Source organism: Ochotona curzoniae, unplaced genomic scaffold, assembly GCF_017591425.1.
Source record: "Ochotona curzoniae isolate NIBS_2020 unplaced genomic scaffold, NIBS_Ocur_1.0 scaffold_4683, whole genome shotgun sequence".
Lineage (NCBI taxonomy): Eukaryota > Metazoa > Chordata > Mammalia > Lagomorpha > Ochotonidae > Ochotona > Ochotona curzoniae.
Window position 1 is genome coordinate 32,484,670 of NW_024467121.1, and position 25,469 is coordinate 32,510,138.

The 25,469-nt window shown below is 45.0% G+C and overlaps 1 protein-coding gene across 3 annotated transcripts in view; it reads right to left on the reverse strand.

The window, feature by feature from the left end:
* The window catches only part of TRIM67 (tripartite motif containing 67), a 37,242-nt gene extending 12,364 nt beyond the window's left edge, over nt 1-24,878 (reverse strand). For 2 of the 3 annotated variants that reach the window (XM_040967896.1, XM_040967895.1), the window contains exons 1-2: nt 23,844-24,878; nt 4,012-4,107 (exon numbers count right to left, since the gene is read on the reverse strand). In XM_040967896.1, the coding sequence (XP_040823830.1) occupies nt 4,012-4,107; nt 23,844-24,878 (1,131 nt within the window). The remainder of the gene's footprint in view (nt 1-4,011; nt 4,108-23,843) is intronic. The other variant, XM_040967897.1, reaches the window with a different exon arrangement.
* Nucleotides 24,879-25,469: the final 591 nt, after the last annotated feature.

Below are 25,469 nucleotides of genomic sequence, written 5' to 3' on the forward strand. Positions count from 1 at the left end.
CGGAGCCAGTAACCAGGAGCTTCTTCCGGGTCTCCCACGCGGGTGCAGGGTCCCAAAGCTTTGAGCCATCCTCAACTGCCTTCCCAGGCCACAAGCAGGGAGCTCGGTGGGAAACAGGGCTGCCAGGATTAGAACTGGCCCCTATATGGGATCCTGATGCGTGCAATGCGAGGACTTTAATCACTACACTATCGTGCCGGGCCCTAACATGGCACATTTTAAAAAGGGGAGAATGATATAGGAGAATTAAGTTGTTATATAATAAATATCCATAGTCACTTATGCTACTAAGTTTTTGCACTTAAAAATTTTATAATTTTAAAGGATTTATTTTTTTCAAATATCTAAACATTTGAATATCTTAAATACAGAGCAAAAATTCAACATTCGTACAGCTTTCAGGGAACACCCATAAAGGTGATTTATTGTGTAATGTAGAACACTGATAAAGACCCATTCATGATGAATAAAATGTGTTTCATAAACAATTCTCTTCTCCTTTTTAGTTTTTTTTTTTCTTATTTGAAAGACAGCAGGGAGAGAGCGAGAGAATCAGTCACAGCTAGGCCATGCTACAGCCAGGAGCCCAGAACTTTATCTGGATCTCCTATGTTAGCTGGCAGGAGCTCAAACACTTGAGCTGTATTATCTACTGCCTCCCAGGGTATGTACTGCAGGAATGCTGAATTGGAAGCAGAGCCAGGAATTGAACCCAGGGGCTCCAATATGGGATGTAGGCAATCCAAGTATCAGCTTCTGTGCTGTACCAGCTTGCCCCTGCTGTTCTGTTCTTAATGACTGTGGTTGCATTCCTGAGAAGACATTTCTAAATAAATCTCTTAAAGAGCAAAATACGGCCTGTGGTTCAGAGGCAGTAATCAAAGCATGTAAGTGAAGATAAAGGTAAAAGCCTGCATATTGCATTAATCTCAGCCTCTGGTGAATAATTCAATTTTCAATATTTTATCTATTTTAAAATCCAAAATATAAATTCCATCTTAGGTTTCCTTGGAGACTAATATTGGCATCTTGCACATTTGAACCACAAATAATCCTTAAGACATCCATGTACATGACTCTAAGAACATGAAACCACTAATTTTTATACCTCATAAAAAGATCATGTTTTTATTCTTTGGATTTGGGATTTGCTAAGCAGCCTGTATTTGAGTATTTGTGTGGCTTGTGCTACACAGAGAAAATAAATATTTCCAAAGTGGTCTTTGTTCAGGGATTGCTCACAAATACCTTTCCTGTTTGTTAGATCATTGTTGCAATAGGTTGACTAAGGTGGATATATATAAAACAGAAAATGGGTTCATGCAGGCACTACATGTCAGAGGCATACATGGCTTGGTTTACACCAATGGAATAGCATTCAAAATTATTTTGTCTTGTGGGCTCTGAGGCCACGGGAACCAATCTGAGGCATTAACTGATATACTTCTTTAGTACATGGTCTGGGACTATTAGTATTTTTATTCTGAAAAATTGTCATCTTTCAAGGGTGGGCTTAGCTCTGTTCTGTTGATGAACAGAAGATTTCCATTTGTGGGACTGTCAATTCCAGCATGTTTCTTCAGTTTTCACTCTCATCAAGTTAATTGTACATTAGAAGTTTTTGTTTTATAAACATGTTCAGAAGTCAGCTTGGTTGTGACGTATTTGTCTTTGCTATAGTCTTCAAAATCACTCTTTTCCCCCCATCACTGGAAGAGAATCCAATGTATGAAACCTTCCTTAATTTTTTTTTTTTTTACTTCTTTCCATGTAGATGTCAGAGTAATCATGAGAGTTGTAGAGTTGTATCCAGAAGTTGCATAAAGATTTTCCTTTTCTGTTTGTAAGTACTTAGTCTGTTCATTAAGTTGCTCTTCTCTCTCATTCTCTTTTTTTGTTTTTTTTTTTGTTTGTTTTCTCCTTCTCTTCTCTAACAAAAATCTAGATTCCAAGTGGTTATCTTTTTGCAAGTCAAGTCATGATACATCTGAATGATATACCCTCACCGCCCCAAGAGTAATGCAGAAGGTTTTTTTTTTTTTTTTAAGATTTATTTTTATTATTTTTTCATTGGAAAGGCAGATATACAGAGAGGAGAGACAGAGAGGAAGATCTTCCGTCCGATGATTCACTCCCCAAGTGAGCGCAACGGGCCGATACTATGCCGATCAGAAGCCAGGAGCCTCTTCCGGGTCTCCCACGTGGGTGCAGGTTCCCAAAGCCCCGGGCCGTCCTCGACTGCTTTCCCGGGCCACAGGCAGGGAGCTGGAAGGGAAGCGGGGCTGCCGGGATTAGAACCGGCGCCCATATGGGATCCCGGGCGTGCAAGGCGAGGACCTTAACCGCTTGCGCCACCGCGCCGGGCCCTGCAGAAGGTTTTTTCAAGAAAGTTCCAAAGTATCCCCTGAGATCAGACTTCCTCCAGTTTTACCTCTAACACCACTTAAAAAATAGCTTTGCTGAGTTATAATTCATACCTCATACATTTAAATGTATAGTTCAACAGATTTGATTATGTATTCATGGAGTTTTGCAAAAAACACCATAATCTAATGAGAATATTTTCACTACCATGGAAGAAATCTTCATGCCTATTAGCAGTTATTCATCCACGTACAGTCATGAGCTATTATGAATCTTCTGCCCATTCTGTATAAGTCATATAAATGGTCTCCAGAACTAGGAGTCAATAACTTTCTGTTGCTCGGATCACCAGTTTCTACCATACCCCTCACAGAACAATACCTGAAACATTGAGAGTAGCAGGGCTTCAAATGCCCTATGAATGGGTGTTTGATGTAGCACTTACACCACCATTTGGGATGCCTACATGCCATAGTGGAGTGCCTGGATCCAAATCCTGATTCCAACTTCCTGCTATGTGCACCTTGAGAGGCAGCAGGTGGTAACGCAAGTACTTAAGTCCTTGCCAACAGCATGAGAGACCTAGACTGAGTCCCAAGCTCTTGATTTTGGCCTGGCCCAATGTGGCTGTTGAGGGCTTTTGCGGAGTGAATCATTGAATGTCTCTGTCTCTCTCTCTCTGTGACTTCCAGATGAGATAAAAATAATTCTTAAGTGTCCCATGGCTAACTCTGCACTTTTAAGTTACTAAGAATAGTTATTGTGGACTGATTAATAATTCCATGTGTTGGAGCTGGCATTGTGGTGTAATGGGTTAAGCTGCTGCCTGTGATGCCAGCATCCTGTATGGTGGCCAAACCAATTCCCAGCTGTTCCACTTTCTATTCATCTCCTTGCAATGCACATGCAAAAACAATGGAAAACAGCCCAAGACCCAGATGGTTACTGCAGCTATTTGGGGAGAAAACTGATGAATGGAAAATTCTCTTTCTCTGTAAATCTGGCTGTTAAATAAATACAAATAAATTTTTAAAAATTGTCAAGGGTTCTTAGCCCCTATTCTCAATACAGATATTGCAGTGCCTTATGGATGGGTTCCTTATCTATATGAATAGTTCCTCTTGATGTGCACAATCACATAGTACCACAAATGTATGCTCTCTGGCCCCTAGGGACAGAGCTCCCTAATGTAAGAAGCTGTGCCTCACTGATCATGTGTTGGGTTGAGTACCTGACATTACACAGATTATTAGTCCATCCATTACTTAGTAAATGACACATTTATGTTTTGGTGCATTGTTTACATGGTTTACATTGTTTACAGAGGCACCATACACAGACATTGCATGGGACCCTATGACTACAGAGCCATGTATAGTGCTGGATACCATCTTTCCACTGCCAGATTATATATTTCTCTCTATCTTCATATAAAACTCCTTTTCCATACCAGGTGTCACAGATGGGTAAATAGATTAAGTATATGACACCTTCATTGTCCAAGGTGGTACAGTGGGACACAGTAGCTTTCTAATGGACATCACTGTAAAATGCTTGCTATAGGCATTTCCTTTCTTTTTGGCTACCTGAAACATTCTGCAAGCTAACTGAACTGGTTGCACCTCCCCATGTCAGAGCTGTGCTCACCTGGATCTGCTGCAGGATGTTCTTCAGCTGAACGAGAAACTCCTTTGCTTCTTTTGCCTTATCTGAAACTCCATTTAAGGCCTGAGATAGTTGTGCCTAAAAGAGGTGTCACACATTGAAAACAGGCATTAGATGTTAAAGGCACACAATTTGCACTTCATCAGAATGACTTGTGTTTATAGCAGGGGACAGAAATGATCCCACACACAAATGGTCTTCCTTCGGTGAAGAGATTGCTACTAACCAAGGGTCTCTCCAGCATATACTGAAGTTTCCAACAGTTGCAGGTAAATATTGATCAGCATACACTCTTCTGTGTGGACTCTGAAACTGGTTAGAGATAAGGAGCACTAACTGATTGGTTGAAGCCAAGAGGTCTGCCTCTGATGTCTACAGAACCAAGACGAAGGCAAAGAGAGCCTATGGCCCTCCCTGTCCACCCCCACCCTTACCTCATCAGTTACTACAGTAGCATTATCTCTCGTCAGTCAGTGCCTATAAACATCCCAGACTCCAGGCCAAGCACTTTCTATTCCACACTCATATCGTTGCCTTTGGTCTGGAGTCAGCATGGACAGGAAGAAGCCTATAGATTAAGGCAGCCTATAGAAGGAGAATGCAAGTTCCTAGTGTCAGTCCTATTAGCTCTTGGGATCCCTCTTGAAGCCCAAGTAGGGAAATGATAAAGCATGAGGGTCAATTGCTGGGGACAAGTGTGGTATTGCAAGCTGAGCTTCAACCTCTGACCCTCAGCATCATGCTTCTAATCATATTCACGTTGTCAAATTTGCCTTTAGGTCCTAGCTAACTTTCTGGCTTTGATAACTTTGACTTTTAGCATGACTTCCAGTGTGGGGTGTGTGTGTCTGTGTTTCTATTTAGGAGGCAGAGGGGAGACGTGGGGGTGGGGGGGGAGAAAAAGGGAAAGGGAAGGATGGAGAGAGAGAGAATTCCTGTCTTCTGACTCACTCTTCAAATGGACACAACTGAGACTGAAGTGAGGACTAAGTTGGGTATTGAGAACTCAATCCAGGTCTCCCACATGAGTGATAGGAACCCAATTATTGAAGGCATCACTGCTGCTTCAAAGGGTCTGTATCAGCAAGAAGGTGGAATCCGGACCCAGAGTGGAGTATCAAATCAAAGCAAGTCTCTTAACCACTAGATAAAATGTGTGGCCGTGACTCTCATTTTTCAAATAAAAAAGCTGAGGGTGGAACAAAGCAGTACCAGAAAAGTCAGCTTCTGCCCTTCCCCATACTGCACGTGAATTGGCTGTGACCTAAGATATGGGATTTCTCAAGCAGCAGCGTAACCCACTATGCTAGAACTCCTGCCTCTGAGTGTAAATCTAAAAACCACACCAATGATTCTCCAAATGTAGTCCCAAGATCAGCAGTAGCAGCAGTCCCTAGGATCTTGGTAAAAATGCTTGGTCTCTGGCTCCACCTCACATCTGTTGACAGAAGCCATGATGAAGCCCAGGAATCTGTGTTTTAACAAAGCCCTGCTGGGGTTCTGATGCAGTGTGAAAGCTACTAGACTATACCAGTGGACCCTCCGCTGAACAATCTCTGGAAGTGAGGTGAATAAAGCTGTGGGGTAGGTGAGATGCCACAGGGAGATACATGGAAAGAGAAGGAAGAGATCTCAGGGCTAAGAAGCACTAACAAGCAAGGTGAGGTCAAGGTTTGGTCTCCGTCCTATTCAGAGAGAACTGGGAACCCCACCCTGAGGCTTTCCTTCCTAACCCTAAACCTAACCCTGGGCTTTGCCATCCCCAGCCCTGCCTCGGCTTGTCGAAGCTGCTTCCTCCCTACATAACTCACCGTGGTATTCTCACTCCAACTACCACCAGTTCCAGGCAGTAAGACATCCAATGCTACTTGAAGCCCAAATAGCCAGCCAGCTGAGTTCTATGTCTGCTCTGTTCATTACGACAGCTTCTGAGTACTGGATAGTGACCAACACTTAATTTAAATTTCAGTGACCATATGTGCCCAGGAAATAGCAGAGACCACTATACCCATGCTTTGAGGGGTACAGGGCTTGTGGCAACTTCACCTGTCCCAAGATTCTTGTTCTTGAAACAGAGTTTATTAGCCTCCCTCAGAGGCTCTGAGGAATACCTGTAACAACAGCGGTTTTATTTTTCTTCTTTTAGAAAGGTTATTTATTTTTATTTGAAAGGCAGTTACAGAGAGAAAAGGAGAGGCAGAGAGTGAGACTTTCCATTCATTGGTTCACTCCCCAAATGGCCTAAATGGCTGGAGTAGGGCCAGGCCAAAGTCAAAAACCAAGAATTTCGTCTGGGACTCCCACTGTGGGTGTAGGGGCCCAAGTATTTGGGCCACTCTCTGCTGCTTTCCCAAGCACATTAGCAAGAAGCTGGATTGGAAGTGGAGCAGCTGGGACATGAACCGGTGCCCATATGGGATGCTGGTACTGCAGGTGGAGGTTTAACCTACTATACCCTAGGGCTATCCCCAGTGCCAGGGATTTTGAAGTTGTTTGGGACGAAACAGAAATCGTCTCTACTGAGACTGGGCCTGTTCCTTTCCATCTCACTCACCTAACCTGAGTCATCTCCCAATGACCTCACCTCCTAATGTCATGTTGAGGATTAGAGCTTCTACATACAAGTTTTGGGGCACACACATTCAGTCCATTGCCTAACCTGTATATGTCTTGATGGCCTTTTTCTTTGGTCTCTATTTCAAGCTAACAGTACTATATGAAAATAGAAACTCAGGAAAAAAAAAGTGCTCCTTGGTAAATGGAAAACAAAGTAAGAACTTCCTTAGAGTGCATACTGAGTGGGCCAGATCCCAGAAGATCCATCACTTCTACTAGCACCTTCCCGAAAAAAGGGACAAGCCTGGTTCTTCTTAAGAGGCTGGATGAGTGAGGGTCATGTACCACTTGCCCGGTAGTAGCGACCAACATGGTTCTGCCTGGCCAACATCATCTTTTCAGCAGTCCAACCTTCCCCACAGTCTGCTGGACCTGCTTCTCCTTGGCAAAAGACAAGGAGCTTGGCAAACATGGGAGTGGTTTTGAAGGAGATATGTGACCTCAGGCAGATGCCTAAATGAAAGAAGAAATAGGTCATAAAAATGTTTGGGAAACACTGCTCCCAGGCCACAGACTCTCCACCTGGGTTGCCTTCTGTTGCCTGTTTATGTCCATCTGGAGAGATCTTCTGAGTGCATCTGCACCAGAACCAGCAGTGTGCTCAGCCGCCCTAGGGCTCCTGTGTCCTGATTTACTAGCCATGGAGGAGCTTTGATGGGCAGTGTGAAGGCCAGGCATAGTTGAGGGCTGTCCTCATTTGTATATGCTTGTCCTCACCTCCAAGCCAGATCCGACCTAAGTGTTCTCACACAGCTATCAACCTTGTGGAAACTGGACCCATTTATTCCAGAGGAAAGGGAGCAGAGGTTTTTAGTGCAAAAAACAACTAACTAATGTCCTCTTCAGCAATGGAATGGGGTTCTGATATATTCCATTCTGCTTCAGCTTTTTGAGACACGCATTCCCTTCTCTAGGGGCAGCTGGCAAGAGTGTCAGCAGAGAATAACAGTGTCCCTTTCTGGTCTGAAGGAGATGCTTGCAATGGAGGAATGAGATGGGTGAGTCTGTCCTTGTAGGTGTTGCTGTACCACACTCTTAGAAAGAAAGGAAATACACAGAAGAAGAAAAAAAAATGGCAAATAGCTTTTAATCTGTATTGTAAAAAGCATAAGATTATGTAAACATCCCTGACCTTTTAAAGTTAGAATTGTGTTCCTAAAGAGTCTGAGCTTGGACAGATGACTTATAAACTTCAGTACTTCCTCACTGGTCAAGCCAAAGATCTGAATAATCCAGCACATGGTCTTAGTCAAACAGCTAACAGAAGCAGCTCACACATATTCTAGGAACTTGGACTAAAATTCCATTAAAGCCCTCTATGTATATACAGATGGTGCTACAGCACATGGTGTGACAGTATATTAAGTGAGAGGATTCTGGTTAGCATAGTCTGAATCCTGGCTCCATCACTTGCTAACTGTGTGTCTTAGAAAGATACTTCATCTCTTTGTTCTATAGGGATCACTCCACTCCTGTAAAATGGAAATGATAATCTCTGCCTCATAAAAATACTTACTATTATTCTTAGCCATGTAACACAAGCATTCTATAACAACTCTTTCATTGTTCAGGTCATTTATCAGTTCATCTAAACCACCTGGAATTTACCTAATTTTCAATTTATACAGCTTCTTAAATGATTGTCATAATTTGCCATGGTATCTGTGGAGAAGTTCCTGGGTCAATTTATAAAGAAGTATTAATTTTCATTTTATTTGAAAGGTAGAGAGATAAAAAGAGACCATTTATCTACTTGTTCTCTCTCCAAATGCCCACTACAGCCAGGGTTGGGCCAGGTTGAAGTCAGGAACCCAGAGTTCCATCTGAGGCTGCTGTGTCGGAGTCAGGGACCCAAATATTCGAATCTTCATCTATTGCACCCAAGGATGGGTATCAGCAAGAAACTGCTGGAAGCAGGGGAACTGGAACCCAAGCCAGGGACTCTGCTATGGGTACAGGCATTCCAAGTGGTTCTTAAGTGCTACATCACATGCCTGCTTTAAGCCAACTACTTATAAACTTGGTCTCTGTTCTGTAAAGGTAAGATTACCCAGCACAATACAGGATGTTAAAGACAGAGGGCCTTGGACCTGGCGCGGTAGCCAAGTGACTGAAGTCCTCACCTTGCATGCCCAGGATTCCATATGGGCGCTGGTTCACATCCTGGCTGCTCCACTTTCTGTCCAGCTCCCCGCTTGTAGTCTGGGAAGGCAATAGAGGATGGCTCAAAGCCTTGGAACCCTGCATGTAGGAGACCCAGAAGAAGCTCCTGGCTCCTGGCTTTGGATCAGCTCAGCTCTGGCTATTGCAGCTACTTGGGGAATGAACCAGCAGATGAAAGATCTGTCTCTTCTTTTTTCTATGTAAATCTGACTTTCCAATAAAAATAAAATAAATCTTTAAAAACATAAAGACAGAGAACCTTAAAAAGATATAATTCAGATTCTCTCCTTTTACAAACAAGGAACTTAAATTTCTACTAACATGTGCATCTAGGAAAATTTCAGTTGATAGTCAGAATCTCTGTTTCTCTGCTTTTCAAATCAATCTTACACTTTTAAAATATGAAAGTACTTTCAAAATGTGTAGCTGTAAAGCAACATAGAAGTGCAAAATACTTTTAAGAATTCTTATTATTGTACAGCTGATCCTTAGAAATGTTTGTAGACATTTTCTTCTCGCTTAGAGTTTCTATGCCCTTGTCCAAGAAGATACAGCTCATTTAAAAACCTTTAATCTTGGAATGTGAAAGGGCTAGAAATGGGGGTAAATGTCCAAACTATTCCTTGAAGGGCGAAGAGGAATAAGACTTCATCATATGCTATCTGCTGTTTATGTGCAATTAACAGCACCTATTAATGTTTGTGGGAATATTTATCATCCATAAAATTCTTCTTTGGGGTATATAAAAGGCACAGCTAAACTAGTGGAGACAAGGCTCCCAATAGACTCAAAGCTCCCACAACTATCACATCTTGTTAGCAAGCCTTTCTGCATGCCTTAATGGAGACAATGTCCAATCACTCAGTGACCACTGCTTAAAGGTTACTCCAGGCAAGTGAAGTCTGCACATCCAAATAATCTCCTGATCAAGTCGTTTCTCCACTCAGCTATGTCCTCTCCCAGCAGGGTCGAGTTCCAGATGCTTGGCTCTGCATCAAAGGATTCTTAAGTTACTTCTCTCTCCGGCAGCTCCTCTCTCCAGCCTGTCCCTGTGGTCTCCACCCTGTGTAAACAGGCTCCATCGGGCCACTCCGTTCTGTCCTCCTCCCTGTCTTGGTTCTTTTTTTTTTCAATATTTATTTTAAGTTTATTGGAAGGCAGATATACAGAGAAGAGGAGAGACAGAGAGGAAGATTTTCCATCCACTGATTCACTCCCCAAGCGGCTGCATCAGCTGGAGCTGTGCTGATCCGAAGCCAGGAGCCTCTTCCGGGTCTCCCACTTGGGTGCAGGGTTCCAAGGCTTTGGACTGTCCTCTACTGCTTTCCTAGGTCACAAGCAGGGAGCTGGATGGGAGGCTGGGCTGCTGGGATTAGACCCGGCGCCCAAATGGGATCCCAGCTCATACAAGGTGAGGACTTCAGTTTGGTTACTGCACCAGTCCCCTGCTTAGGTTCTTGTAGCTCTTTCTGCCTCCAATGCTCTCCTTTTCTGCTTTGCCCATTATTGCCTGTTATCATCCCACCCAACTGTGAAGACCCATCTCAAATGTTCCCTCCTCTTGAAGCTTTGCAATCCTCCCCAAGTGAAGGGTGCCCCTTGAACTCCTAGCAAAAGGCCTGCATCAGCCCCCTGTCCTGGGGCCTGCCTCACCCCCACTCCCATCCCAGGCACTGCTCTGAGCCTCTGTGAATACCACTCAGTAAGCAGTGTGGGGCCCAACACCGGGAATGTGCTGCATAAATATTTGCATCAGGCAGTTGATTTAGCTCTATATTTTTGTCTAATCCCCTTGAACTATTCAAGTCTCAATCCTCTCACACACCAGGCATAATTGAAAGGACCACATGGTCACTCCCCACCCACTGTTTTTAGGGCACAAAGAGCCATGTGGTGCTGGGCACTAGCAGTCTGATCCTACCTTGTGGACTGACATGCTTTCCACCACCTCTGGAATTAAACCATTTCTAGGTTAACTGCCACCATTGCCCTGGCCCAAAATGTCACCACACTAGACAGTACTTCTAAAGCCAATCACTCCCTATCTCTATCTGAAGACTGGATACCCCTTCCTCAGGCCCTGGTGAACAAGCTGCCAGCCGAGGCAAGAACCCTACCTCAGCCAGCAGAGAAGCAGCTTTGTTTTATAGTTTTCTTCGAATTGCCAGCCTTGGGCTCCAAGATCCTGATAACATGCCAGCCTAAATTGGCTCTCATATTTACATCCGAACCTTGGTGGTCCTTATGACTAAAGCAGATGTAGCAGTGGTCCCCATCCAGGGAGGCAACGTAGGAATCCACAGGGCCCTTGAAAACAGTTCACAGGGATACGAGAATGAGGCCAACATGTGAAAGTCCTGGGAGTGAGGAAAGATTAGGGCTGCATAGGACCTGTAAAGGAGGACTTGGAACATACCCTTCTCTCACGAGGTAGCGGCAGCCACGCCTCCTGGGTTCCCAAATGCCACAAGTGTCCTCCTTCCCAGTTAGCTCCCAGGTTCCAATCTCCTAAGTATCAAGATATGGAGACTGTTCACTACTTTACAGGGGATTGACACCAAGAGAAGGAGAAGGATGAGCCCCTGAATAGAAGTCCACAGAAGGAGCCATCGGCTTGGTATCTGCTACGTAGGGAGTATTGATGGAGGCAGGCTCCTGCCATGTTAGCCTGTGAATTACAGGCTATGGGGATCTCCACCAGAAGAAGAAAGGGTCTTTGGCAAAATAATTGGGAGCCATGAGTTGACCTGAGCAGCCTCTCTCTTCAGTAGCTGCCCAGAGTTGGGCATCCCTTGAAGCAAAGCAGCTCAGAAAATGAGCCTCTGTCCACCAACTCTTTGCATTTGGTCCAAGAATCAATGAAGAAGAGAGGTGGATTTGAATGGGGTTTGTTCGGTGCTAGTCCAGTGTCTGTGCAGCACAACAAAGCTGCTTCCAACTTGCTGAAACTTTACAAGGTGGCCAAGGCCTTGACTCAACACAGAAGTATCCGTTATCTCTGAAGGCACCACCATCCTTCTCTGCCTCCATCATAGGCTGGTGCTCCAGAGGGGCTGCCTGCCATAGCTTCAACTGTTAACCACCTGGTTTTCTTGCTTAACAGTATCAGAATTTTCTTTGAAAAATTTTCCTTTCCTTCACAATCTGTTGGAGCTGAAATCAGGGCAGGAGAACAATAAAACTACTCTCATTTTAAAATTTCAAATATTGGAAGAAGGCATTTAGCTTAGTGAAGATGCCTGCATCTCATTATCAGAGTGCCTGGGTTCAATTCCCAGCTCTGAATCCTTATTCCAGGCTCCCGCTAGTGCACATTGTGTGATGTATAGCAATGATGGCTCAAGCAGTTCAGTTCCTGACATCCCCATGAGAAGATTGGATTGAGATCCTAACTTGCCAGCTTTGGCCCAGTTGAGGTTCAGTCATTATGGGCATTTGTGGAGTGAACCAGTAGATGGTTGCTCATGCCCTTTAAAACAAAATTTTCTTTAAAAACTAAGGTGCTTCGGTGTCTTACTGAAAATTCTTACTCTTGCATGGTTAAGCAGTCTCACAACTGGCAACTAAAAGTCATGCTACTCTTCCTTCCAAAAGTCCTCTTGCTGAGAACATTTAAACCTCAACCTTAAGTCAAACACAACAATAATTTTTCTTGTTGTAGCTCTGTATGGGTAATTCTTTCAATAAAATTATGTTGGCCATTTCCACAGTGCATAGGGGAAAGTTAAAAGAGTGGAAAGACTCCCTCTGAATGCTGCCATCTCTTCTCTACCTCCTCTCTGCAACTCTACCCAGGTGTTGGCACCCTCTGCTGTGTGGCACCACCCAGCCAGCCTCCCTAGTGCTTTAAGAGGGAGCCCGGACTTGTGTCTCAGTTTTGGACATCCTGGCTTCAGAGCTATCAGACAACAAATTTCTGGCTTGTTTGTGTATGTGTGTGTTTAAGATTTATTTAGGGCCCAGTGTAGTAGACCAGTGGCTAAAGTCCTTGCCTTGCGTGCACCAGGATCCTATATGGGCACAGGTTCTAACCCCAGCAGCCCTTCTTCCCATCCAGCTCCCTGCTGGTGACTGGGAAAGCAGTAGAGGACAGCCCAAAGTCTTGAAACCCTGCACCCGTGTGGAAGAACTAGAAGAAACTCTGGCCTGCTTGGTTTTGGATTGGCTCAGCTCTGGCCATTACAGCCGCTTGGGGAGTGAATCAATGGATGGGAGCTCTTTCTGTCTCTCCTTCTCTCTGTATATCTGCCTTTCCAATAAATGTAAATAAATCTTTAAGAAAAGAATTAATGAAGAATCATCTGTGATTCAACATGTACTTCATAGGGACTGCACTGAAATAATCATTTAGAGGATCGATGTTAGAATATGTTTTACTGTTAAGTCCTATTTAATATATGCTCTTTGCAGCCTACTAGGTGCCAGATGCTGTACTGGGTCTGGATGTAGAAAGATGTGAAAGACACAGTCCTTGTTTTCAAGATACTCAAAGTACACTTATTTATGCTTGTAATGAAAAAAGCTGCTTTTATAAAAGGAAGAACTCATGTCACTCTCTGTTAGCTACAAGACATCTTGAGTGTAAATAAGGAAAGTCTAATCAACCTGGGGATTTTATTTTTAAAGCTGTCTAGACTTTAAATGTCCTTGAGACTATCCATTGGCAGACAAATTGGGCACAGCAAGTCATAGTTGCACAAAGAAAGACCAGACACCATGGATCAACTCAGCCAATGCTCTGATGATACTGAGAATAAGCTTGGGACAGACTGACAGGTGCATGAAGCTCACTGGCCAGGATCCTAGCTTTCCAATGTCACCCAAGTCATCCAGTGAGCAAAGCCAGGTGGACTGCCAATCAACCCTGGCACTGAGCAACCAACAGTACCTCTGCATCCTGACAAGGCCAACTCCATTCTCTGACAACCAGAGCAGAACCATTTCTGTGACAGTTGTGCCTGTTGAGAATCTGTCTCAGAGTTGCCTCTTCTTAGTCGAAGTACAAAAAAGAATACTTGCCTTCTGACTTGTTTTTTTCAACTATCCGTATTCATCTCATCTCTTGAAACCCAACCCAATTCCATCTCTAATATCCTCTTCTCCACACTCATTCACATGTGAGTTTGGCTCTCCACACACTTTTAGCAACAATTATTTGTGCTCTGCTATTGTTCTGGATTTCTTCTGGGAAAATAAATCCTCCTGCCTTTCAGTGGTTAGAGGTGATGACTAACCCCATAGCAACTTCTTCACCAACCTCATTTGCAATCCCCTTTTACTGCAGCCTTCTTCCTGAAACTCTTTTCTTAGCCACTTTCCTCACTTTCTTTTTCTACTTCATCTCTCATTGCCTCTGTTGCTTTAACTTAACAAACTGAACTAAGATGTTAAAGAGGTTTCAGAAATGGTGAAATTTTACAAGAATCTTTTATAGAGTGATAGTGTGGCCCAGGTTGTTCACTGAAATTGAAATGCAGCTTAATTTCTTCTAGATGAAATTACATGCTCCCTTTAATGTGGTTTCCAGAATTCTTTAATCCCATCATTGTTTCCTTTTATTGACAGATTCGTTTGCTTTCTGTAAAATCTCAGATGTTAAAAGAATATATGACTCATGTTTTGTTTTTGTGAAACACAACACCACATTTCTCAGCATCCTTCTGCATTGTGTTAATCTCTGCTAGTCTATCAGCACAGGCTAAGCATTTGAAAAAGTAGGAATCAGGTCTTCAACACTTTTCTTAACACCATGTGCAGTATTGCAGTTTTACACCCTTTCTTCCCCCCCCCTCCCCCAAGAAAATTACTCACCATTCATGACCCTGGCTCAAGCGTAATCCTCACTTCAGTCTTTGGCGCTTGCATTGTGGAGTACTGTGTAAAGCACTGCCTGCAACACCAGCATCCCAAATCAGTACCAATTCATGTCCCAGCCACTCCACTTCTTTTATTTTTTTAAAAAAATATATTTTTTAAAGATTTATTTTATTTTTATTATAAAGTCTGATACACAAAGAGGAGAAGAAATAGAGAGGGAGATCTTTCATCTGATGATTCACTCCCCAAGTGACCACAATGGCCAGTGCTGTGCCAATCCGGAGCCAGGAGTCAGGAACTTCCTCCAGGTCTCCCACATGGGTACAGGGTCCCAAAGCATTGGGCCGTCATCAACTGCTTTCCAGGCCACAAGCAGGGAGCTGGAAGGGAAGTGGAGCTGCCGGGATTAGAACTGGTATCCATATGGGATCCCGGTGCATTCAAGGCAAGGACTTTAGCCACTAGGCCACACGCCGGGCCCTTAAAAATGTTTTACTTTTATTTGAAAGACAAAGTTACAGAAAGAAGGAAAGACAGAGACAGAGAGAGAAAGAGATAGAATCTTCCATCTGCTGGTTCGCTTTCCAAACTGTAGCTGCCAGAGCTAGGTCAATTTGAAGGGGAGAACCAGGAACTTCTTCCAAGTCTCCCATCTGAGTGCAGTGGTGCAAGGCTTCTGGCTACTGGCTACTGGCTTTGACCTGGTCCAACCCCGCCAGTGTGCTTTCTGAGGAATGAACTAGTGGATAGAAGATCTCTGTTTCTCTGTGTAACTGTGTTGCAAATAAATACATTCATTAATCTTTAAGATGAAAAGAAACTATTGACTCAGGACTCTCATTTCTTGCTGTACCCATGAACTATAGCAGGTTAAGTGATTGGCTTGTGAGTAGGCTGAAATCCCAGACCCCTCACTGTTTTAGACAGCACCTAGTGGAGTTTTCCTGCCTTCAGTGTGCCCTGATGTCCCCCACTCTATATCTTCATATTGTCAGTAGATTCCAATATATGTAGAATGCCAGGATGGCAGGGCCATGTGGAGGACAACCATTCATTCATGAGGACTGCAGATATTTTGCTAAAGGAAACATCAGAGAGGTAAAAATCACAGCCTGCAAACATGCTGTTCACATGGAAGTTGTGCAGTGAGATGGCTGACGGTGCTATCTATACCAGCCACAATTTTTGTTTTGGAGTCTACTTACTATATTGGAATAAGAGGGAGTGGTAGTATGTCCCAACAGCTGGGAAGACTCCTGCTCATTTCCAAGCAGCATTTAGTTTTTGTCACAATGATTGGGGCACCACTCAGAAGTAGGAAGTATCTTAAATGCAGTTCTCAACAGGAGTATAGTTCTCTTCAATTTTACTCAAGATAACTACCTATTCTCTATTCAATTTACTTCATTAGTGCCTCTATGTATCTTGTAAGGGTTTATACAGTTGAAGACAGCATCATTGAAATGAAAGAAAACCATTTCTCTGGCGCTACCCTGAGCAGGGAGAAGATCCGTCTAAGCAAAGGAAAAGAAAAAATTCTTCCTGGGTGAGGTACCCAAAACTGCCCTTGATGTTTGCCATTTGGGGCTCCTTGCTACTGGAAAAAGACAATGGAGGCAGGACAGTGGAAAAGATGATGCCAAGAGCAGATGGACAGGAGCTAATCAGAAAAAAACATGTGAGCCTGAAGAGAAGTCAATAAAAACCATCAGTATTGTAACAGGAAGAAGCAAAAGAAATGGTAAAAAACAAAACCAGGGTATCCAATAACTGTGGGATGTCATACAGCACACATGTCACTGGAGTCTCAGAAGAATGTGTGTGTGAGAGAGAGACAGAATTGAGCAGAAGTATTGAGAATATAGACAAGACTTTTCCAAAAACAATAAAACGCATCAAACCATGAGTTCAGAACTTAGAGTGCCCTCAACAGGAAACTAATACATAACTGTCTTCATTTCTACAGCATCACTCCTAATTCAAGTCTCCACATTTATAGCCCAATTCACAACAGTCTCTAATTGGTCTTCCTTCCTCTATTGTCTCCTAACCATTTTACAAACAGCAATCAGGATCACCTTCTCTCTGCAAAATATAAAGTCATCTGTGAATTCTCATGCGTTTACCTTAAAATCTGTCTGTCTCTGCGGCCTGGCAAATCCTGTGTCCTCTGGTCCCTGTCTCTCTTTCTCTGCCTCTGCCTCTTAATTCATCTTTCTATAATGTGACAAACACATTGACCCATTTCTGTGGTTCACACATGAGTGATCTTCCCTGCTCTGGCCTTGGGGTCTGGCTTCCTTCATGAAATGTGCTGCCTCATACCCACCTGAGCATGCCTGTCCTGTCATGTCTAGTCTGCAAGTCTTAACTTGAGCACATCCTCCTTAAAGGTGTTTTTCCACTCTTTCCTACCAAAGAAGTCTGCCTTGGTATTTATCACATGTCTTTGACACTTACACATCATAAATTATCAAGTTTATTGCTGTATTTGTTTACTCATGCATCTTCTTTCTCCTATGACTAGATTTCTGTTCTTTGAGGACAGAGAATAATTTCTTCTGAGGCTTAGGGGTTTAAGACAGTGCCTAGTGTACTATAGGCATTCAAGGCTTTTCAACAGAATAAGTAATTAGGTGAACTGAAGACCAAATACTCATTAGATATATAAGCTCACAAAAAAGGATGTCATGGTCAGGAGGCATCCGGTTTTAAGTCATTAATGAAAATGTTAGAGATTACTTGTACTTGTATAAGTACATAGTCATCTGATGTGTAAAATTACTCTATGACAACAAATAATTTGCTGATAGTAAGCATCTATTCTTTATTTTAGGCAGCCTGTCATTTCTGATTATTTATGTCACTGATTTCTGTTGTTTACAGCTATTACCCAGACACAAATTACAAACAAGGGTTGGTGAACTGAGTAAACATTAAGTATTTGCCTGAATTTTCTGACACAACCTTGACCTAATTTTTTTGACTGCCATCTGGACAGATTTTTTAGATGGCGTGTGACCATGGCCCAGCCCTTCCTTCTGGAGGGAGTACTGGCAGGCATCCACATTCCTGTCCAATGTGTATGCTGTTTAGACATGTCCGCTATCCTGGTTCCTCTGCCCACCCCACCCTGCCCTGTCCTGGCAGATCCTTCCTTGCCCTGTTTCCTCCAGATCACATCTCTTCTATAGCCACATGTGGGATGGAGAAACCATGCCTGTTGTTCTGTTAGGTCTCCTCTGCTCCTCAAACTCTTAAATCCTATTTGTTCTAAACAGAGCACCTCAGCTTCCCAACATAACTCCCTAATTTATAAAAACTCATAATTACTTATTTTGACTTCATTTGAAAGGTAGCACCCGGCATAATGGCTCAACTAGCTAATCTTCCCCTTACAAGCACCGGGATCCCGTATGGGTGCCAGTTCATGTCCCGGCTGCTCCAGTTCCCATCCTGCTCCCTGCTTATGGCCTGGGAAAGCAGTAGAAGATGGCCCAAAGCCTTGGAACCCTGCACCCACATGGGGGACCTAGAGGAAGCTCCTTGCTTTAAATTGACTGAGCTCCACTTAAGCCATTGTGGCCACTTGGGGAATCAACCAGCAGATCGAAGATCTCTCCTTCTCTCTGTAAATACACTTTTCCAATAAAAATAAGTAAATATTTAAAAAAAAAAAAGAATTCAGAGGGAGAGAAAAAGAGAGAGATCTTCCTGATGCTTCACTCCTCAAAAGCCTTCAACAACCAGTGTTTGGCTAGGATGAAGGCAGTTTCTCAGAACTCATTCTGGGTCTCCCACCAGTGGCAGCAACCCAAGTGCTGCCTCCCAGAGCACGTATTAGTAAGATGCTAGGGCAGCGCTGGAGGAACCGGGATTCTAACACGAGCTTTCAACATTCCAAGTGATATTTTCACTGCTGCACCAAGTGCCTGCCCCACCCCACTGCTTGTGATTTCCATTTACTACTGTTCCACTTCAGTTGAATGGGTTAGACTCATCTCTTTGTGTTTTTAATGTTCCTAGAATGTTCCTTACATGCATAATGATTCTTCAAGTGATATTATGTGCATTTGATTTTATTCAGGTAGAAATATAGCATTCTATCTTGTTTTCATAGCTACTCAAAGTGTCATCAGGGGAAAATAAGGGGCCATATTTTACAAAATTATTTCACAACATGCTGTGCAAGCATTGCCATCCCAATTTCCTCATCTACAAATTGAGGAGGTTCCAGTTTATAACCTCTATTGGGAAAGAGCCAACCTTTAAAAACAAAACTTTAAGTCCCTTACAGTTTTTGTTATGAAGAGCAAAGCAGAGGGAAATTCTAAACAGAGTAGAATGAATGTACTGAAACTCCTGCCAAGGTCAGCCAGACCCTCTGAAGGGATCCCTGGCATGACTGTCATCATCTCTACCACTGCCTGGACAGCCCCTTAGAAAGTGGAGAAGAATTAGATAAGACATTTTCTCTGCTTCTTTATGAAACACAAACTAAAAGGAAACCCAAACAATGAAAAAGTTCCTTTTCAATCCGAGGGAAGCAGCAAAAAGCAGTTTTCTAGAGCCCCTTTCTCATCAGGCCCCTAAAGCTGTAACCCCTCAGAGGTTACTGCCCATCTCTGGGCCATGCACTCTTTGAGCACCATATTGTCTCTGTACTCACAACTGGTAAACCTAAACATTATTTCTGGCACTAGTATTCAGGAACCAGAATCAGGTATGGAACTCAAAGCAGGATTGGAACCCAGGTACTCCAATATGGACATGGTTTCCTACCTAGCACCTCTAAAAAGCTATTCATTTATCTGAAAGGCAAAGTGATGGGTTGGGTGGTTGGGGCAAGAGATTCAGATCCTCCATCTACTGGTTTATTTTCCAAATGCCTACAGCAGCTAGGACTGAGACAGGCTAAAACCAGAAGTTAGGAACTGCATCTGGGTTTCCCATTTGGGTGCAGAGATCCAAAAACTTGGACCATCATCTGCCTTCTCCCAGGTACAGTAGCTGGATGGAAAACAAGAGACCAGACTCCATTCTGGTGTTACTGTATGGATACAGGCATCCCAAGTGGCAGCTTAACCCACTGTGCCTCAGTGCCTGCCCCTTGGCTTAACCATCAGGCCAGATACCTACTCCAGTGTATGCCTTTTTAAGTATTTAATTTATGTATGTATTGGATCAGAAGTGCGGCAGCTGTGACTTGGACTGGCATGCTAGTGTGGGATGCTAGTGTCTCAAGCTGTGGCCTAACCCTGTGTACTATGAGACACCAGAATAGTGTTCCTAGCTGCTGGTTTCAGCTTGCCCAGACCTTTTATGACCAGTGATCCAGCAAAGGGGATCTCTCTCTTTTTCTCCAACTCTGCCTTTCAAATAGGCAAATAATAACCTTGCTTTTCAGACAAATGAATACCTTTTTAGAGGTGCTGGGTAAAATTTCACATTCACATCACAGTACCTGATTCCATACCTGATTCTGGTTCCTGATTCTAGCCAGCTTCCTTCCAAGGGAGGCAATCTGTGATGGCTCAAGTGATTGGGTTCCTGCCACCCACATGGGATACCTGGCTTATAGCTTCAGGTGGCTTCAGCCCTGCACATTTAAGGCAACTCCATTCACCTCTGTCTATCTCTCTCGCTCTCACTCTCCCTCTCACTCTCTCTCTCCCCCACTTGAATAAATACATTAAAAAATGTAAAGGCAAACACCATCCTGGGAAAGCTCCCCTTCACTGTCCTGCTTTTCACAGCACCCAGAATTTCTTCACATCAGAAGTTCTTTGAAATGGTTAATTATCTTCCAGAAGAATCATATAAAAATGTGTCTAGCCAGACTAAATTTTTTTCACACTGTTTTCAAAAGGTGACAATCAATCTTGTTTTAAAATAGATTTCAGTGTCACCTATATGTCTTTTTACCTAGGAATCACATAATCAGGTATGCGGAGTGGAGTTAAAGCAAGGATTTGGCGAAGGCTTCTCCAACCACAGGAATGTTAGCACAAGTAGGCTTTGTCATGGAGTCTGGGATTTTCGGGCAAAAGAACACACACACAAACACAATCCAGAGATTTTAAGATTTACTAAAGAACTTAACATGCCTAGTAGGAGTCAGAGATGGAATATTATAGAATATTTTCAAGTAGCCTCTCTGAGTTTACGTGGTGGTCTGGATGCCTATGCATCAAAGGCTGCCCAGGGCTTGCTTGCTTGTCTTGTCTTTTCCAGCTCCCACTTGAGATGCTCAAAATAGACACTCAGCATTTCCCCTTCTGTAGAAAAACAGCAGCACGTGCTGACAGAGCACAGGAGATCTCTTGCTAGTTTTTGGAAACAGGTTCCCACCTAAGTGACATTCCTTCTGAATTTAGGAGGTTGCCTTAGTTCCCTTAAGCAACAACACTTGAAAACAGCAGGTCCTGTGTAGTCCTATCCCCCAGGCTATCTTACTAACGTCAGAAAGCACATGTGCTTCCATATTTCTGTATAACTTTGCAATTGTTCATTGAGAATGGAAATTCTACAAAACTGCTCTCAATATCAAGCCATGGATGATGAATGATTTATCCCTATGCGACAGTGGTTATTGAAAGTAAGATGTATTAGCCAACTCAATTTTTCCATGTAAGACAAATATTTATTTTTTTGTGATTTCAAGTCCTTACCTCAACTCTTTTCAGTTTCTGTTCTTCACTAATTCTTCTTTAAATATTTATTTTATTTATTTGGAAGACAAAATTAGAGAGAGAGGGATCTTCTCTCCACTGGTTCACTCCCCAAATGACTGTAATGACTAGGGCCTGGCTGAAGCCAGGAACCAGGAACTTCATCAGAGCCTCCCATGTGGGTGCAGAGACCCATGGATTGGGTGGTCCTTTACTTCTTCTCAGGTGCATTAGCAGAGAGTGGGGTTGGAGATGGAGCACCCCGGGACTGTAATCAGCACCCAGATAGGATGCTTGTGTTGTAGGCAGCAGCTTCACCCATTTTGCCACACCAGTCCCTAATTCTTAACATTTGAGCGGTCACTCCTAAGCTTAGTTTATTCCCCCCTTGCTGTGAAAAGTTAACAACTGTGAAATACTAATGTGAGATGTAGAACTTCTTGCCTTGGTGATTGATCTCAGTCTCTTTATAAATGGGATTTTTCAACTTGTAAGATGTCATCTAATTACTTTAAAAGATGAGCTAAGTAAGGCAGCTACCATTAACATGAAGCAGTATGCCATAGAATGTCATATGAATGATAATTAATTCAAGATATATATTCTGAGAACTACTTTAGGAATCAGAATTAACAATACCAAAGGTTACCAGCTTATCCTTTTCTCCAGGCAACCAAGTTACTGAGGCCACAGGAGAGGTCTTGGCTGCTGCCCTAGAGATTTCTGTGAATCTAGTGGTTTTAAGTATCATAATGATAAAAATAACAAGCAACATTTCATGGGCCAGATACTGTGCTAAAAGCTAAACAGGCAGTTTTATATGTCTAATCCCTAATGTAATTTTTGGTGAGTTGAAATGTATGCCTAATTCATACAGTTGGTAAACTGCAGACACTGTCAGCTGGAGCCAGCTCTTAATCATTGCAAGTGTGGTTTCACCAGAGGTGCCGTTGACTTTTGGGACTAGTTAATTGTTTGAGTTTCCCTATGCATGGTAGGGTTTTAAGTAGCCCTCTCCCACTAACTTCTACCCGCTAAATGCCAGTGGCACCCACTAGGTGAGACAATGTCTCAGATATTGCCAAATGTCCTTAGGAGGTTCAGGGTGGCAGATAGAAATTGGCCTCAATTGCTCCAAAACTAGGAATCTGCCCTCCTTGTTCCTTTTTTCTAGTCTGCTATGCCAAGGTGGATTTCTAAAGTGTTCCCAAATTGCTTTTATCATAATTTTTATTTTAAAATGTTAAATTACAATAAAAAAATGTTCACTGTAGCAAATGAAATTATGTATAGTAAAACTATATCTGTTCTATATATACGAACAGCAAATCTACATACGAACAGTCTCTTTTTTTCCCTCCCTTCTGTGCTTTCTTTTTTACTGATTCCCAGCTAGATGGCCGAAGATGGCCTTGGCAATGGCTTTGTTTTCCTGTATCTTTCCTCCTCGTCCCAATACACACTGTATGTCTAGCCAGGCAGTTTTAGAGACTTCCTGCCTCTTCTGGGTGAGCATTTCCTGGAAAGAGTTCACTGAATCAGTGTTGTCCGAAATGCAGGTGCAGTTGGGGGCCCTTGAAGAAGGGGCACCAATTTGCCAGACCTAACCCATAGCCCTGGGCAATGAGCCCAGTCACTCTTCAGATCTTCGGAAAGGAAATCTAGGTGAATGTGAGAAAAACTGACCCCAAGTTTTTCCTTGAGGCCAAGTCAAGGGCCTGACCAGATTTCCTCCCACCCACCCTCTCTGCCAGCATCAGATACAAAGACACATTTCATACAGAAGTTGTTGGGGGCTGTACCCCCACCCCCCACCCTTCGAGTTCCAGAGGCAGAAGGCTTGTGGCCAGCCTGGGGATGCAGGTGTGCCTGGCTGTCTTCTAAGAGCTCATTCAGGGACTCCCTCACTCTCCCAGGGCCCCGGGGCAGAGTCCCAGGCAAGAGAGGGGGCTCTGGAGAAAACAGGCTCCCTTTGTGGCGGTGCACACAGAACCAGAGGCTCAAACAAGGCCCAGAAGGAATTCCATCTTTCCTATAGGCTGGGAGACTGACAGAAAGATCCGGAAAATCTCTGCTCCAGAAGCGAACTGGGGGAGTGTGTGAGTGTGTGTATGTATTTGTAGCAGGAAATTGGGTATCCCTTCATGAGAGCTAGAGAGATGCCTTGCTGATTAGCAGGGTAAGAGAAGACATTAGATATTTTCCTGCAGCCAGTTGGTAACAGACTTAAAAGGGGGCGGGTGGGGGGGGAGAAGGGGGACTGCAAAGGTCAAAGCAGGAGGGGTTTTTAGGAAGCATTTGGGAGTAAACGAATTCTGCTTCATTTTGGGGGACACTAAATGCAGAACAATAGGAGGGGCTGAAAGGGAACTTTGGGCGTCACCTGTTTCCATTCTCTCCCCTCCACCTCGCCCCTAACCAGCTGAGAGCACCTGAAGAGCATTCAGCAAGTGTCTGTGAAAGGACTAAAGGGGGTGGTGCATGCAGAGGCACTTCTGGCTTCACCCCTTCTCCTTGCGCCCTCCTAGAGGCACCGCGCTCGCTCACCTTGTGCTGCTTCCACATGGCCCCCAGCGGCTTCACCTCATGCTTGCCATGCCGGCCCTCCTCTAAGCATAGGTAACATACTGGGGTTCGGCAGCTCACGCAGTACATACTGTAGTTCTCCATTTCATGTTCCGGACACGTGGGGAACTTTCCGGTCGTACTGCCGCCAGCCGTTGAGCCGCCCGCACCTCCGGGGCTCCTGCAGCCGCTGCCTCCGCTAGAGGCGCCCTGGACCGCGCCGGAGGCCTCGGACGGAGCTGGAGGCGGCGGCGGCGGCTGCACCAGGCGATGCTTAGCGAAGGGCCCCCGGGATGGATGGCACTTGAGCTGGCAGGCAGCACAGTACAGCACGTCGCATTGCTCACAGAGTGTGGCTGCGGGCTCCGGTGGGGTGCGATCGCACAACTGGCAGATGGCCACGGGCGCGGGTGCGGAGGCCCCGGGCGCGGCCCCGCGGCCCTGCTGGTACCGCTGCACGATGGCCTCGAGCAGCCGGTTGCGTTGGAAGCCACGCAAGCCACGGTGGTCCAAAGAGGCGCTGCGGTGGCACTGTGGGCACGTGATGGAGCTTGAGGATGAGGACAGAGACGAGCAGGCGGCACCACGGGCCGCGGCAGCCGACGAGCCCGGTGGCGCCGGCACCATGGGCAGCACTCGAACCCCATTGGGAGATTTGAGGCTGGGTGTGTAGGAGCCGTAGCCGCTGTCTGTCTCGCTGTACAGGCTAAGCTTGTCTGCGTGGTCTCCTGCAGCTCCAGCGCCGCCGCCCAGGCCTCCCGCTGCGCCCCCGCCTGCGCCGCTGCAGGCTGGCCCCACCGCTGCGTCTGGGTCCAGAGTCGGGGCAGCCGTGGTGGCGCCTGCAGGCAGCCCGGATCCCCGGGAAAGCAGGAGCGGCGGGGGCAGGTGCTGCTCTCCGTCTGGTGTCTGCACTGCGATGGTGCGAGCGCAAGGCAGGCAGACATTGTGGGAACAGGGCAGGATGATGGGTTCCCGAAACAGGGAGCCACACACTGGACACTTCAGCTCCTCCTCCATGGCGATGCCGGTAGCCCGAGCTGGAGAAAACAGGCCGGAGCTCCGGAAACGGGCGCAGGAGGGCAAGCGCGGTTAGCGCCGGTGGGATGGAATCCGAAGCATCACCCAGGCACTAATACCGCTTCAATACCGAGGGGGGCGGGGGAGGGAGGGCACGCCCCTCTCTCTGTCCTGTGGCCACCGCCCTAAGACGGTGGGGAGGGTGTGTGTGGGCAGGAGAAGGGAGGGGGTCCTCACCTCTTGCTCTCGAGGTTCCTGCACCTGAGACCAGTCTGAGGCTGCTCGTCTGCCCTGGCAGTGGCCTGCAAGGCGCTCCAGGTGATGAATCAGCACTCACTCCGCAGCTGGCAACAGAGCGTGCCTCCTCTGCACGCCAGGACCAGTGACCGTGTTGTTACCCGCGGGCTCTCGGCATCCAGTCCTCGATTGCGGAGGGCAGCTGCCCAGAGACTGCCACCTTTTCCCGCCTGCCCCCTATCTGGCTGATCGGCAGGTGAGCTGGCGGGTGCGCAGGCTCGGCTGAGCGCTGGTTCAGCACCACGCGGCGGTGGACAGCGCCCGGAGCAGCTGTTGGGGCGGGAGCTCCCCAGC